This window comes from Metarhizium album, assembly GCF_000804445.1.
Source record: "Metarhizium album ARSEF 1941 chromosome Unknown scaffold_1, whole genome shotgun sequence".
Taxonomy (NCBI): Eukaryota; Fungi; Ascomycota; class Sordariomycetes; order Hypocreales; family Clavicipitaceae; genus Metarhizium; species Metarhizium album.
In genome coordinates, this window is record NW_024467575.1 from 3,881,748 (window position 1) to 3,896,310 (window position 14,563).

General features: G+C 56.6%; 7 protein-coding genes across 7 annotated transcripts; 3 read left to right on the forward strand and 4 right to left on the reverse strand.

The window, feature by feature from the left end:
• Positions 1-496: 496 nt before the first annotated feature.
• MAM_01119 (2,3-dihydroxybenzoic acid decarboxylase dhbD) lies at positions 497-1,665 on the reverse strand (the record flags this gene model as incomplete). Its single annotated transcript, XM_040819918.1, has 2 exons — positions 497-1,211; positions 1,364-1,665. The coding sequence occupies 2 exons, from the start codon at positions 1,663-1,665 to the stop codon at positions 497-499; spliced, it is 1,017 nt and encodes a 338-aa protein (XP_040683183.1).
• Positions 1,666-2,381: 716 nt separating this feature from the next.
• MAM_01120 (uncharacterized protein) lies at positions 2,382-2,938 on the forward strand (the record flags this gene model as incomplete). The annotated part of the gene is made up of 3 exons (XM_040819919.1): positions 2,382-2,562; positions 2,618-2,844; positions 2,915-2,938. 3 exons carry the CDS (start codon positions 2,382-2,384, stop codon positions 2,936-2,938), a joined length of 432 nt encoding a protein of 143 aa, XP_040683184.1.
• Positions 2,939-2,992: 54 nt separating this feature from the next.
• MAM_01121 (alpha/beta hydrolase fold family protein) lies at positions 2,993-4,004 on the reverse strand (the record flags this gene model as incomplete). Its single annotated transcript, XM_040819920.1, has 4 exons — positions 2,993-3,143; positions 3,203-3,449; positions 3,513-3,764; positions 3,833-4,004. The coding sequence occupies 4 exons, from the start codon at positions 4,002-4,004 to the stop codon at positions 2,993-2,995; spliced, it is 822 nt and encodes a 273-aa protein (XP_040683185.1).
• A 1,118-nt stretch (positions 4,005-5,122) lies between these two features.
• MAM_01122 (CAIB/BAIF family enzyme) lies at positions 5,123-7,112 on the forward strand (the record flags this gene model as incomplete). Its single annotated transcript, XM_040819921.1, has 4 exons — positions 5,123-5,433; positions 5,547-5,781; positions 5,950-6,444; positions 6,510-7,112. 4 exons carry the CDS (start codon positions 5,123-5,125, stop codon positions 7,110-7,112), a joined length of 1,644 nt encoding a protein of 547 aa, XP_040683186.1.
• Positions 7,113-7,866: 754 nt separating this feature from the next.
• Positions 7,867-9,072, forward strand: MAM_01123 (catechol dioxygenase; the record flags this gene model as incomplete). The annotated part of the gene is made up of 4 exons (XM_040819922.1): positions 7,867-8,135; positions 8,229-8,470; positions 8,591-8,784; positions 8,890-9,072. 4 exons carry the CDS (start codon positions 7,867-7,869, stop codon positions 9,070-9,072), a joined length of 888 nt encoding a protein of 295 aa, XP_040683187.1.
• Positions 9,073-9,316: 244 nt separating this feature from the next.
• On the reverse strand, positions 9,317-10,971 carry MAM_01124 (Aromatic-ring hydroxylase-like protein; the record flags this gene model as incomplete). The annotated part of the gene is made up of 3 exons (XM_040819923.1): positions 9,317-9,440; positions 9,512-10,413; positions 10,528-10,971. The coding sequence occupies 3 exons, from the start codon at positions 10,969-10,971 to the stop codon at positions 9,317-9,319; spliced, it is 1,470 nt and encodes a 489-aa protein (XP_040683188.1).
• A 1,274-nt stretch (positions 10,972-12,245) lies between these two features.
• On the reverse strand, positions 12,246-14,279 carry MAM_01125 (uncharacterized protein; the record flags this gene model as incomplete). Its single annotated transcript, XM_040819924.1, has 5 exons — positions 12,246-12,702; positions 12,754-13,311; positions 13,366-13,751; positions 13,808-14,022; positions 14,090-14,279. 5 exons carry the CDS (start codon positions 14,277-14,279, stop codon positions 12,246-12,248), a joined length of 1,806 nt encoding a protein of 601 aa, XP_040683189.1.
• Between the last annotated feature and the right edge of the window lie 284 nt (positions 14,280-14,563).

Sequence of the window (14,563 nt, forward strand, 5' to 3'; positions counted from 1 at the left end):
GATTGTATACCTCTCCACAAGTGGACATTTCAATTTTCAACGCTGTTCCTGTTCCGTTGACGCTACCGTTTCTTTCACCGGCACGTATTGCGGTTGCAGTGCTGATGCCGTTGTCGTCATGCCTCACGGAATCGCGGGAAAAAAAAAGGGGCGTCAGTACCCTCATAAATGCTCGTCATCTTCCGTCGAAATGCGTCAGGTAGGGTACGGACCAAGGTTAGCAGCCAGCTTGCCGTTTGACTGACCTTTTCGTGGGATTTTTTGAAACGACTCCGACCAGGTTCTCTTCATGACTATCCCAACCCCGGCTAGTGACCTTACAGAAGCTAGTATGCGCCTTTTCTGTTGAAAGCCATATCGAGTAGTCGGAACTGTCATCAAACCCCGAGGCGAACGTTGCTCCATCAAGCTCCTACATCAGACGTTGAACAGTAAGCGTCTGTGATGAATAGTCGTGTCCCACAATCACTCAAAGTCGTCCATGTATCTCTCTATTCTACGCACCGACATGCTTCGCCGAGTCCTTGAACTCAGATAGCTTGAACAGCCTCCGGGCATTATCCCTTCCAATCTTGGCCTTGTCCACCAAATTGATGGGCACGCCATCATACCAATCACAGGCATCCGCAAAGCACTCGAACGGATAGTCAATGGAGAACAAGATGCGATCCGCCCCAACTTCGGCCATGCAGAACTGCAGAGTCGTCGTGGAGAAGTGTCCGCTCGTGGTGATCCAGATGTTCTGCTGGAAGTACTCCCGAATGGTCTTTTTGCAGTCTAGACCGAGCGGCTTCTTGACGTCCTCGAACCAGTGGTTGATGCGCCACATGTCGAATGGGATGTGCTCTCCCAGGTGGCCCAGGACAACTTGCAGCTTTGGGTGGCGGTCGAAGACGCCGTTGGTCACCATGCCCAGGACGTGAAGAGACACGCCTTGCGCGAAGCTCAGAGGAGGGCCGATGAGCCACTTGCGCTTCTCCCAGAGCTTTTCGTAAAGCGAGCCGGTGGGGTTGCGCGGGTGCAGGTAAAAGGGGACGTCGAGCGCCTCGACGGTGGACCAGAAGACGTCCCATTCTGGGCCGTCGTAGAAGATCATGTCGTCTTGGCCGGCGCGTTGGGTGTCGTTGACAAGTGCGCCCTTGAAGCCGTATTGGGTGACGCAGCGCCTGAGCTCAGCGGCCGCTTCTTGGGGATTATGCATGGAGAGGGTACTGATCATGGTTAGCTCGTCGAGTTAAGGTTTTTTTTTTTTCAACTTTGAATTTTCCCAATTCACTTTGCTCCGCAACTTGGCCGTCAAGGCTGATGGCTTTTATGCTGCTGCAGGGGCAGGGGCAGGCAGGGTAGAGACGGAGAGACTTACGCAAAAGCTCCAAGTCGGTCAGGGCGGTTCTTGATGGCATGGGCAACATAGTCGTTAACCTCTACGGCCAGAGCCTGAGCCTCGTTGGGGTCCGAAATATCTTGAACTCCGGGAGCTGTATATGAGAGAATGGTGTAGCCGACGCCGTGTTTGTCCATGTACTTGATGCGAACATCAGTGATATCCGTCATCTCGGCGGCATGCTGGTCTGGATTGACGGCAAACAGAGAAGCCCACCATCTTGTCTTCTCGTGAAGGCGAGGGAGGGCGAAGGCCTCTTCGAGAGCAACCTTTCCGTACATGTCTGAGAGCGAGGCAAGAACAGTTGATGCGAGCTAAAGGGATGTGTGTGTGCGGTAAGACAGAGGGGCGCGAATCTCTGTATTAAGTGGCTGCTCGTTTTGTCGGCCTATGCCAGCTACGACGCCGATGGCCTGCCTAGATTGGACGTTTTTAGCATCAAGTAACTGCACTTGATGCATCTTGGAGGCGGATGGATGCTCAGGGTCTCGTGTCCTCCTGGTGTGACTGACGTTGCACAGTATCCGCCGCTGAGTGCGGGGCAGACTGAATAGGAAGCCGTGTGGTAAATACAGTGCTACTGCGCACAGTGCACAATGCCGGTTACCGTCGCACCCCAAAGCCGCCACCCCTTGAATCAATATTTGACAAAACATCACCAGTTGACCCGACGCAGAGTGGCGCACAAAATCCAACACCACACGCCTCCAGCCTAGAAACAGCCATCTGGCAGCCTGCGGTTGAATTGTGCGCGTTTGCGAATGAAGCTCGATATTCACCAAAGAGCCACGTCTCAAGGGACATTACCCTGAAGTTCATTCATACCTTTTGATTTGGGCTTCCCATATTTGCCACGGTCAGCCCAACGAGCTCAATATCGCATCATCGCCGTCATAGTAGCACGCCGATGCTCTGATTGTACCAATCAATCGCTCCCATCGAGACTTGAACGTCCTTTTCAATGCCTGTCTCTGATCCATCGACAAGCAGTCACGTCATGGCCCATTCGTACAGAGCCGTCTACCCAAGCGACATTACCGTCTCACCAGACATCATCCAGTTCTTCGAGGACTTTTACCGCATATCAGACATCCCGGGAGAACACCAGCAATACGTCGGCCAATTCACCCAAGATGCAATCTTCATTCTCGCCTCCAAAAAAGCACAAGGAAAAGACGGTTTGTATCACCTCCAAATCTTCTCCATCAGCATTAGCTGCTAACCCGAACCCAGAAATTATGACTGCGAGAATCGCCATGTGGTCCGCAGTAGCGTCCCGCAGGCACACCATCGGCAAGGTGTTTCCTTTTTCTAATGACTCTGATGAATTCATGCTGTACGGGTCTGTCGCCCTTGGATTGCGCAATGGCGCAAATGCAGATGTCGATTGGGCTGCGAGGGCCAACATTATCAAGTCGCCCGATGGGAAGTGGAGGATGAAATTTTACCAGGTTTATCTTGTAAGTCGATGGCGTCCGCTACAATCTACGCAAAACGTAATATACCTCTTGTGCTCATTGGCAAAAATAGGACACTGGAGCGAGCAGAGGGTAGAACAGCATCCACGGTCTAAAGATGATTCAACCGCCCAGCTCAGCTGCGTCCGTCTCATTCATGCTTGGGATGCTGCAGAAGTGCACGAACGCCTTCAGCAAATGCGCCCACCAGATCCTCCACTTCAGGCGCTGCCTCAATGCAGTGCCAGTGTCCAACATCAGCCAAGATCTCAATTCGCTTGAGTCCAGGCCCAACTCCCCAACTGCGAATCCCAATCAGGAACATGGTCCTACAAGTCGCGAGCGTGGAGCGTGTACACACCTATTCAAAATGTCCCGAGACCCTGGGAGCGGAGCAGTTTTGTCGTGCGAACCAGCAATAATGAGCAAGGGGCACTTGATGTCCTCGTATCGTGGTCGTCCCGCATTTGCAATCATCCGACAGAGAGACTTGTACCCTTCTGCAGTCTGACCCAACAAGAGGGCTCGGACGAAGGCCTTCTGTGTTGCCGTTGCTCTGGGGCCTGTAGCTGCGAAAGGAACGACGTTTGCTACGCCTTCCATCCCCTCTGCGGACAATCAATCAGATAGACGTCTCTGGAGAGACTTGCCAACTTGTCACGGGCTCTTACCACTCTCGACGAGCTTAATGCGTGCATCCATTACATCTGCCAATGCCGCCGAGGGATTCACAGGCCCGATAAGGACAACTCCCAAGGTTCCCAAATGAAGAGCCATCGTGCTAGCTATTATAGCTCCCATGGAATGCCCGACAACAATGACGCGCTTGACATCCAGCTGAAGGGCTGTGATAAGAGCTACTGCCGCGCCACATATTGCTTCTCCGTCGATTTCTCTGCCTCCATACGTCGACAAGGCACTTCCTAGACATGGTCAATTTACGGAATACTACAAGGATGTTTTTTTTTGCGACATTGTCGAGGCGGCATACCTGGGGTATCAAATGCCAGGCACGCATACCCCTTTTGCACTAAGCCTGGGATAATGGATGCGTAGAACGAATTGCTCGACCCCAGCCCGTGGACGAGGAGCAAAATCGGCCCGTCGCCCGCCGGGTTCCAGCTGTAATACAGCGCTTGGTTGTCGATTTGAATCGTAGGCATCTTGACTTTGGAGCTTACATGGGCGTCGGCGACACGATTCAGCCAGGTCAACCGAGGACACGAGGAGTCGATGACCGCTTAAGCCGAAGCAAAGCATCCGACGCAACGTGGGCGTCTGCCTCCAATTAAATGCACACCAAAACGAAAGTAGGACCACTAAACACGAATAAACAAGGTTTGGATGACGCATAAACGCTAGTACAGATTTGGACACACGCCGGCACGAATTCAGATGGGCATATTGTATACGTATTTTGCAGTAGAGGACTTTATAACAGCTGCTTCAAATTTTTTGCATTTTTCTTATTCTTGTAACAAGGTTATCATGCCGCGTAGCGCTAAGCAATGAAGCGTCTTTCGAGTTCTTTAATTCCTGCCCGCCTGTCACGTTGTCCTTGAAGGTACGAGCCTTTCAATAACTGCAGAGGAGGCTCCCAACGCCATTGCTACCTTTACAACAGTCGGTAAAGACTCAAGAGGGTAGGTTAAGTAGGTAGGTAGGTAAGGTGTGAAAATGGGTACCCTTGGATCCAAAATTGAGGTACCAGTAGTTACATCCTTGGGTCCAAATCGGGAGGATTTTACTATGAGATATTGCGTCTTTTAACTAGGTACCTAGGTACTTAAGCATCTACAAAGGTCACAAGTGGCACCCGCGGGTACCCAAACAGGGATTATTTTACACCGGCAAACACCTGGGATGACTGACTGCGACTGCGGCTGGCACCCGCGGGCCGCGATAGCCGAGTGCCGGCGGTATCGAGTTTAGACTAGCCACTATGCGCGATTATGCTTCGAGTTATTATCCGACAAGTCACGCCGGTGGAGCCGTCGGAAGAGGCACAACCCGACTCCATCGGAACTAGGCATCTCGGGCATCACCCGATCGGTCGTCGCCGTCCAAAACTTGCGGCGGTTCAACAGGAAAGGAGGAGGTAAAAGAAAAAAAGCAAGGCAGTCTAGGCTATCGATCAAGTGCAGAAGTTTGGAATTCACAGCAAGTAGCCGGTTTTGTCGACGGGCCATTTATCTTGTCGGCCCCATCCATCGCTCGACATCATCCATCGTCGCGTCGCGTCACGTCACTGTCGCGGGAGAAAAGCGCAGGTCAAACAGCCATGAGCTCCGAAGACAGCTCGTACAGCTGCATCGCGGAGACGCGCAGGATCCTGGATTTCCTGCTGTCCTTGCCGGACCGTGTTTCCCTCCCGGCAGAAGCGATAGGTAAACGTGCACATGTCCAGCTTACGGGCGCCAGGGACCGGCCGTATTTCCCTATCCCGTTTAAAGAAACCGAGCTGTCGGCGGCACTGAAAGCCGTCGAAGGATGCGTCGCGTCAGCCCTGGCAGATGAGAAATTCGGCCAGCAGCAGGGCGGCAGACGCATCGTCGTGGACCAGGAGAAGACCACGGCGTTCCTGTTCCAGGCGTACCTGGCGAGGGTCGGGGGGCTGGGGAAACTGGACAAACACGTGCAGACGCTCCTGAAAGGTGAGAGTCTCTGGGGCATCAGTCGCCGACGCTGTGCATGGTCGAGCTCAGGCTGATGGGGGGGCTTGCTTGGGCGAGCGAGGCTTCAGATACCGACCTGCTGCAGGCGCAGTCGAACCCGTACCGGCGCATGTCTGCGAACCTGTACGAGACTGCTGAAAGGGGGGAGTATTACCACATCCACGGATCCCTGGAGGCGTCGACGACGCTGAACATGATTGGGCTGGAGTCGCACCGGCCGGATCTCGAGTCGCATCAAGACATTGTCGACACGATTGAGCCGGCGGTGAGGAGGTTTACGGTTGAGCAGTTGGAGACGATGAACGCTCGCAACCGACAAGCTGGCGTCAAGGCGTTTCGGCATGATGAGTTTCTGCGGACCCAACATGCAAGTATATCGTTTGCGTGGTGGTTGACGGTTTGACTTCACGTCGTTGGCTAATGAGGCTCGCAGGGCAGAGAGAACTGGCCGCTGCCACCGTGGTCGGTTGAGAATCTGGAGACGCAGACGCCCAAAATCCCGCTGCCTTGGACTGGCGACAAGCGGATACTGTCTGGTGTCAAGGTCCTGGACTTGTGTCGCATCATCGCGGGCCCAACAATCACGCGGATCCTGGGAGAGTACGGCGCAGAGGTGCTCAAGGTGACGAGCCCGGCCCTGAGCGACGTGCCGTTTTTCCAGGTTGATGGCAACATGGGCAAGCGCACGGCCGATCTGGATCTGAAGACGGCCGAGGGACGACAGACGTTTGAGGAGCTGCTGCAGAGCGTAGATGTCCTGGTCGACGGGTACCGGCCGGGGGCTCTGGAGAGACTCGGTTACGGGCCAAGGTCAATGGCGGACATTGCTGTTAAACGGGGCAAGGGCATCGTGTACGTCAACGAGAATTGCTTCGGATACAAGGGCGAATGGGCAGGCCGGCCAGGCTGGCAGCAAATCGCCGACTGCGTGAGTCGCGCCACACGGCAGACGTCCAAGTTGGTTGCAAGGCTAACACGCACGCACGTATGCAGGTAACGGGCGTCGCGTGGGAGCAAGGGCGCTTCATGGGCTTGGACGAGCCTGTCGTGCCGCCGTTTCCCATATCCGACTACGGCACGGGCTGCATCGGTGCCATCGCGGCCTTGACGGGTTTGTATCAGCGCACGACACGGGGTGGATCGTGGCATGGCATGGCTTCTCTGTTGCACTACGACCTGCTGCTGTTCAAAGTCGGTCTGCTTCCGCAGGCGGTTCAGGAGGAGCTCCGGAAACAGGCTGGCGCAGACTTTCTCGCGCTGCGTCACGCGCACAGCGTGGACCAAATCTCGGGCACGGCACTGAGGCGCATGCGACAGTTGTTCCCAGAGTTTGTGGATGACGCAAAATACTTGGATCACTGGTATTCAGAGGGGTACAAGGCGAATGTCTCTGCGGTGCTGCCGGTGATGGAGATTGAGGGCTTGGATATTAGCTTTCGGAGGGCGAGTCGGCCGAACGGAAGTGACGAGGCGAGCTGGGACGCCGGCGCGGAAAAGGATCGCCGAATCGCCGTCAGCTTGCTGGGCGTTGATGATGATGATTCCGCCCGCATCGGGAGTGGTCCAGGTGAGGAGGCGACGTCGGTCACGTGCTGAGTCAGGGCTTCCCCAAGGCTGGCCAATGACATGGTTGCCATTTATAACGAGATTTGTCCTTTCTATCTCATCAGGATATTCACCGTCTTTAATGTCAAGGTTTGTCCAGTCACACGAGTCATCCCGGCGCACAACCAAGGGTCAACCGCAACGCAAAAGCCGTCCCTCACCAAAAGAACAAGTCGACAGCCGGCCAGGCGTCAGGGGTGCATTACCCGCCGTTACATCCGATCGAGCCAGACGCCATCGGCACATTGTCAAGCGGCCTGCCCAAGGGGATGGCGCCACCTGCAAGCGTGCAGAGTTTTGCCCACCCTTCCCATCATGATTCATCCATGCGTGCATGCATGGTGCGTGTACATGCATGCATGACATGAACGACCTCGGCTGAGCCGGATGATCCGTCGTGGGGGACACCGGAACGAGGACGTGAGAAGAAGGACGAGGATCGACACCCCAGCACCAGCCTCAACAAGCTACGGTAGCTTGCCCCGGCCAAGTCTGTCTGGTACTTGGCAACTTGTATAAATACACACCACGCCACAGGCCAGAGTGCAGAGGCCAGAGTCCAGAGTTCGATTCCCGACGACGACACACGATCCCCAACCATCAGCCGCCCAGCAAGCAGCTTGGAATTGCGACTCCCGCGTGCTGTACACTGGCCCAACGAGAAACCGGCGTTTTGAAGCTCGCGCGGCGACACTTGCTTGGGTCGAGCCAAGTTGCATCGCGATTCAACTTCCAACACTGAGCCATGTCGTCCAACGCCCGCGCCCAGGACCGCACCGTCTTGGGCCAAGAATACACCCAGAATGTCATTGACGCCATGGGACCCCAGACCAACCCCCGACTGCGGGAGGTCATGACGGGCCTCATCAAGCACGTCCACGACTTTGCGCGAGAGGTGCGGCTCACCACAGACGAGTGGCTGGCGGGCGTCGAGATGATCAACGAGGCGGGCCGGATGAGCAACGACCGGCGAAACGAGGGCCAGCTGCTCTTCGACGTCATCGGCCTAGAATCGTGAGCACCAACGGCCGCAAGGCCCAAGACATGTCCACGTCCACGTCCACGTCGCAACTGACAACCGACAACTGACTCCCTCGTCCCCCCCAGGCTCGTCGACGACATCACCGTCGCCGCCGCCACCGCCAACGGCACCAACGGCCTCACGGCGTCGGCAATCCTCGGGCCCTTCTGGCGCCAGGACACGCCGCACCGGGAAAACGGCACCACCATCTCCTTCGAAACGCCGTCAGACGGGCAGGTCGTCTACATGTACGGCAAGGTGACGGACGTGGCGACGGGGAAGCCGCTGCAGAATGCGTCGGTGGACGTTTGGCAGGCATCCACCAACGGTAAGCATTGGTCTCCGTCCCCAACGGCCGCGTCACGCATTTCGCATCTCGCATCTCGCATCTGCCCCCGCTGCCCTGCCCCCAAAGCTCGATGCTGACCCGCGCGCGTGGCGTGCCCAGGCCTCTACGAGCAGCAGGATCCCAATCAGAGGGAGCACAACCTCCGCGGCGTCTTTCACACCGACGCCGACGGCAACTACTCCTTTTACTGCCTCCGGCCAACTCCTTATCCGGTTCCCCAGGACGGACCTGCGGGAAAGCTGCTCGGCATGATGGATCGCCAAGTCTTTCGCCCGGCTCACATTCACCTCATGGTACGTGCCGCGCATTTCACTTTTAATGTCCTAAAAAAAAGAAAGAAAGAGAGAAAAAAACGCAGGAAATATTCCATCTCGTCGACTAATCAAGGAGAGGTCTAGGTCCAACACGACGGCCACAAGTCTCTGACTACCCAAATCTTCGACAAGGACTGCAAGTACCTTGACAACGACTCGGTGTTTGCCGTTAAGAAAGAGCTGAGTGTGGAGTTTGTGCCGCGAAAGGGCGATGCCCAAGCTTCTCTCGAGTTGGAGTACAACATCACGCTGGCAAAGACCTCGTGAGACAATGAGTGGGGAGGTGTGTGTAGGGGGTCTGCCGGCAAGGGTGGTGGCAGGCATTTGGGGACAGACGGCAACTTGAGGACACGAGTTCATCACGTCTTCTTCATTTGGCGAAAATAGTTTCTGGTACGACACATCTCGAGGCAGTTGGTTACATTGTTGGACTTGGAGAACAATCTGCTGCTGTGCGACCGTGCAAAAGTTGTCGTCATACCACGCTACGACATCGCGCTGCTTCCTCACCTCATGCCCCGACAACACCGCTCGGCAGCTCCAGCCCTAGGGGCAGCCCGTTGAGGAACTTTTCCGTATACGCCTGCCCCCTCCTTTGCGCAAGGTGCTGCTCAATGTCCTTGTACATGTCGTAACTGCGGGGGTTCGCTCAGCTCGTGCCCTCTCAAACCTCAAACACGCGCCACACGGGTCGGGTCGCACTCACGCGTTCATCTCCTCAATGGTCAAGATGTTCTTGGGGTCCTCCACCTTGTACGTCGCGGTAGACTTGTTCACCGAGAAGCCTGGACCCCCGGGGATTAGTTGCGCCGCCAGAGCCAGGACCAAGATGGGGGCGTAGGCCGAGGAGACCTTTTTCCCCCTTGGCAGAGAAACAAACGTACCGATCCTCTCGTTGATGTTGTACGCGGCCTTTGCGGCAGCGGCCTGCACCCTCGTCACCCTCGGCAGCCTCACGGCATCGTAAACCTCGAGGGCCTCGGCGACGCTGCCCCCGAAGTGGTTCTCGTCAAACAAGATGCCCAGGGCGGCGGCGTCCTCGATGGCCATGCAGGCGCCCTGGCTCTGGTGGGGCATCATGGGATGGCCGGCGTCCCCCAAGAGGCACACGCTGCGCCTGTGAAGGTACGGGTAGGGCTCGTGGATCCACAGCCTCCAGGGGCGAATCTCCCTCCCGATCTCGAGGTGCCTGAAGACTTGGCGATCCAGGTCCGGGTACGGCGTCAGCAGCTCGCCGACGGGGCGGTCGGCGCCCCCCCAGGCGTGGGCGGCGTAGTCTCCCTGCTCGCGCGGGAAGAAGCAGTAGTACGACAGGAGCTTGCCGTCGTTGCAGGGCGAGAGCACAATCTTGTCCCACTTGCCCTCCTGGCCGCCCCAGTACTCGAGCGCCCGGTGCTGCGAGTAGTCGACGAGGCCGAGCCGCACGGCCTCGGCGGTCGTGACGTTGGCGTGGAGGCAGCTCTGCTCCGAGGGCCGCTTCTCCGGCCGGATGCCCACGGCGCCGCGGACCGCCGAGCCGATGCCGTCCGCGCCGACGACCACGTCGTGACGCGCCGTGCGGCCGTGCGCAAACGTGATCGTGCCCGTGTCCGCGTTCACGTGTGTACACTAGAGACCAAGTCCGTCCGTCAGTCAGGTCAGCCAAGTCAGTCAATCGGGGGGGCCTCCTCCTCCTCTTCTTCTTCGGAAAAACAAACAAACAGACGGGAGCCGCCGCCCAACCTTGTGATTGACCACGAGCTCGGCCGGCGTGCCCGCGCCGTCCTCCCCCACCGCGCTCTCCTTGAGCATGGCGTGCATGTGCTGCCGGTGAAACATGTTGTAGACGTGGCCCCATCGCTCCTCGTAGTCGGCCAGGTCGTAGACGCTCACGGGCTCGCCCGTCCTCCAGTCCCGGTTGATCAGCTTCGTGAGCACGACGGGATCGCCCTTGGCCACGTCCACCTGCCACTCGTGCAGCCAGCGCGTGCCGTTGGCCGCGCACGACACCGACGCCCCGACCTCCCCGGCGTAGTCGGACTTTTCGTACACCGTCACCCGGTGGCCTGCGCGGCGGAGCGCAATGGCGGCCGACATGCCGCCTATGCCGCCGCCGATGACGCCCACGCTGAGCCTTCGCCAGCCCCCGGGGGCGCCGGCGCCGGTGCCGGTGCTGCTGGATCCCATTGCCGGTCAGGTATGTTCTCGTGTGGAGACCGTAGCGCGAAGCTCAGGGTCTGAACGATGCTGTGTAGAGGGAGGCGGCGGGAATGTCTGTGTATTATATCGCGTCTTCGCGGAACGAGGACGGCTCACCTCACAAAAATCCCCGTCCAAGACGGACACCATTCCTCCGGTCGTCACATGGACGTGGACCACGGCAGAGCCACACCAGCCATCGTCGGCCGCCAATAGGCCGGCATCCCCATCCCACACGTCATTGCGAGCGTTAACCTTTTGTGCCGCAAAATGTTCCATGTCGGGTGTGCCGTGTCGTCTTGGTGCATTATCCGCTCCGTCCCCGTGTCGTGTCGGCCGCGTACCATGACGGCTTACGATTCGGTCGTCTGGGCCACGTCGCCGCCATCCATCCACCTTGTACGGTTTGGGGGCCGAGGCTAGTGCATTGTCACATTCGTGCCATCCCTTGCTCACGTCACGCGGGTAGCTAGCGTATCACGGAAAATGGGGTTCTTCGGCGTCGGGTTATCCTGGGTTGTCCTGCCGCCTTGGGCACTGGTGTATGACTGCATTCACATGAAGAAGGAATGTCTTTCAATCAAGCGAGTGTATCGTGAGCAGCCAGACCAGTGCCCTCTCTGGAGCTGCTGGTTTCGTGTAGAGCAGGGTCATGGAAGTGCGTCTTCTTACCGAGGGAGCCAGTGCGATGTACATTGGCGCTCGAATCAAAGGGTAAGCGTTGTTTCTGTCCACCACCAACGGCTTTTCCCGCTCTTCTTCCCTTGTTTCGAATACGCGGCATGGTCATTCCAGGTATAAGAAGCAGCCGAGACAAAACCTCTGATTACGGCATGACATGATTTTGCAATCAAACACTCCGCCAGTTGAGCTACTCGCCTGGGAGGGTTAGCTTTATAGTAAACTGTGAACCCATTCCCTCGACGTTCAGGCATATGATCCCCATCGTGGTCCTGGTCCACATCCCGAGCGAGCCGCGTTTGCAGACTCTTCATCCAGTGGGCTCGACATGACAGGCTCGCGAACAATCATGCATCTATCGGGCCACGAGGCTCTGCTGTGGTCCATGGCTCGACGGCAAATAGCCACGCCGTGGAGGACTACGGAGCGGACTCGGCGAATGCAAAGCGTCGCACGAATTGTGTCGCGCGTGTCCAAGTCCTCGCCAGCACTGCTGTTTGGGACACATGGCATCTTGCGCGACATCCAAAGCCACAGTTCGCTCAATGTGTGGAGAGAGTCGCACTGATACCCTGCCAAGATCAAGGAACAAACGGGAAGCTATCCCACTGTGATATGTCGAGACTATCCCAACCCAGAAACACTTCTTGACCTTGATCAACGCGCGTTCTGTTGCCACTCAGCCAGTTACCCGTATTCTCGGCCAATGGAGGAGCAACACCATCGACTAGTGGCGTAAGTCGTCCTTGGTCATCTCGCGCGTTGTTCGAAACAGGCTCCTTTGTTTCTTGATGGAGGGTGAATATTCTCGACACATATCTGCTTCGTCCCGTAGAAGCGACATTCTGTCGTTGTTTGGCGATGGCGTTGGACAGCAAAGTCAATATCTCGTAGTAATGCCCCGCTTGTGGGCTTTGTACAGCCAAAAAGTTGAGTATGTCTCTCGCACCGGCAAATGCAGCCTCGATATCAAACTCGACAGAGCGCTTTGCGAAAATTTCGAATCCCAAGACTAACCCCGCTGCGAAGACCAAGGCTCTAGACACTGGTTAGACAATCGGTGCCCGTACGCAAAGGCCAAAAGCTTACTTCATGATGCACATATTCCCGTACAGAATGCCCACTTTCCTGGCATCCACGCAAGTTTGAACCAGGTAAACGGCCGCATCCAAGCATGCTGACGCTAATTGCGACTGGACTAGCCCTCCGCTTGCTGGTGGCGCCGTCAGGGTCGATATGAGGATTGGTCGGGTAACGAGAGTGACGGCAAAGTAGTAGAGACACGACACATGGACACTCCCGATGGCGCCTTTGGTAATGCCTGAGCAGGATAATGCCCGGGTCTTTGCGGCGGATCGGAGACAGCTAGGTAGGCTTTGTGACCAGGATTCAATCTCACTGAGCAGGTCCTCGACCACAGACGTAGATATCTCCTTGCGTTCGTACAACACGTCGACTATACCGTTGATGATTGACACGATTCGGTGCGAGGCAACTAGGCAAGCCATTTCATTCGTCTGCTCCGTGTGAGATAAATCTTCAAGAATGGTTGCCATTTCAGAACTTGGGCCGCCAGTTGTCGCAGGCCGGCCCAAAATCGAGTTGACGAGCATGTCAACGATGCGTAAGCTGATCCAGATCCGAATTCTTCCTATTCGTCAGTGGATCTGCACTACAGTTCTTTCACGGGTAGAAACGTACCGTGTGTTATCCTTTGGGTCATTCAAGTCTTGGTATGATTCCCGGCTATGCAAACCCAGAGCCACCGCAGCTCGGGCGGCAATTCCCAGATACATAAAGGCAGAATTCCGGCGGCATTCGCCCAAGAGGTAAAAGGCCATGAGCAAGAACGACCGCACGACGTCAATATCCGGGTCCTCCAGCATGCCATTGAACGCGTGAAACTGAGCCTGTCGGAAATAACCTTGCCCAAAGTCCCGGGCACTGGCTGAGGATTTGCACTGGGCGCCAATGGAAATAACCATGCCAAACACCGCTCGCTTTTGCGGGCTGCATAGCGAGTTGTCGATGAGTGTGAGATGCTGCTCAATTTCATCGGGAGCAAATATGTCAATGAATCCCTCGGTCTGAACATGGTCAGCTTGGCGCTACCGACGCAGCGGAAGTTCCAGACTTGACCTACCACGGCGCGGTAACACTGAGCGTACAAAAGTTTGGTCTCAAGATCCAACTCTGGAAGGAGAGAGGGTGGGAAATCCCGAAGGGAGCTTGGTGGCTCCTTTTCAAGCATGGTGTCACTCTGGTCATTGTGCGAGAATTGCGAGGGCCCAATTTGGTCGGCTACAATAGATCGAACAAGCTGCAGAAAGGACAGTGAAGCAGCACCACCGACGTATACTAGCACACACAGTGGTTTGAGCTGTGTCAGCCCATTCATTCCAGGGGCGAGGAGGGGAAAACCTACCTCGCTCTCCGTGTGAATTCAGCAGCATTCTGGAATGGGGATTTCCAGATACCGACGAGGCATCCGAGGCCCGGTGCGGCCGATTCTCTGGACTCTCGGGACTGGGTCGTGAACGTGAATCGGATGGTGACAAAGGTCGAACAGACGACGCACCCGGGCCCTTCCTTCTTCCCTTGCCGTTGGCATCCATGGCTAGCGTTTGAGCCGACGGCGTACACGCAGTGGCGCGCGTGCCAAGATTCGACAGCTCACTTTGGGATCCCAGCCTGACCGCACCAGACTGCGTTTCGTTTTGAAGTCTGGGGCCGTCAGGTGCTGGCCTGTTTCGCGAGCCTCGTGGCTGCAAGGTAATGGTACACTGAGATGCAATGCCGCGACGGAGACAGTGAGAGCAAGGAGCCGTGCCGCTGCATTTCTTCTTGGCATCTCGACAAAAGCTGCAGGCTTCGGCGGCTCGACGCCGTTGGCTGGGGA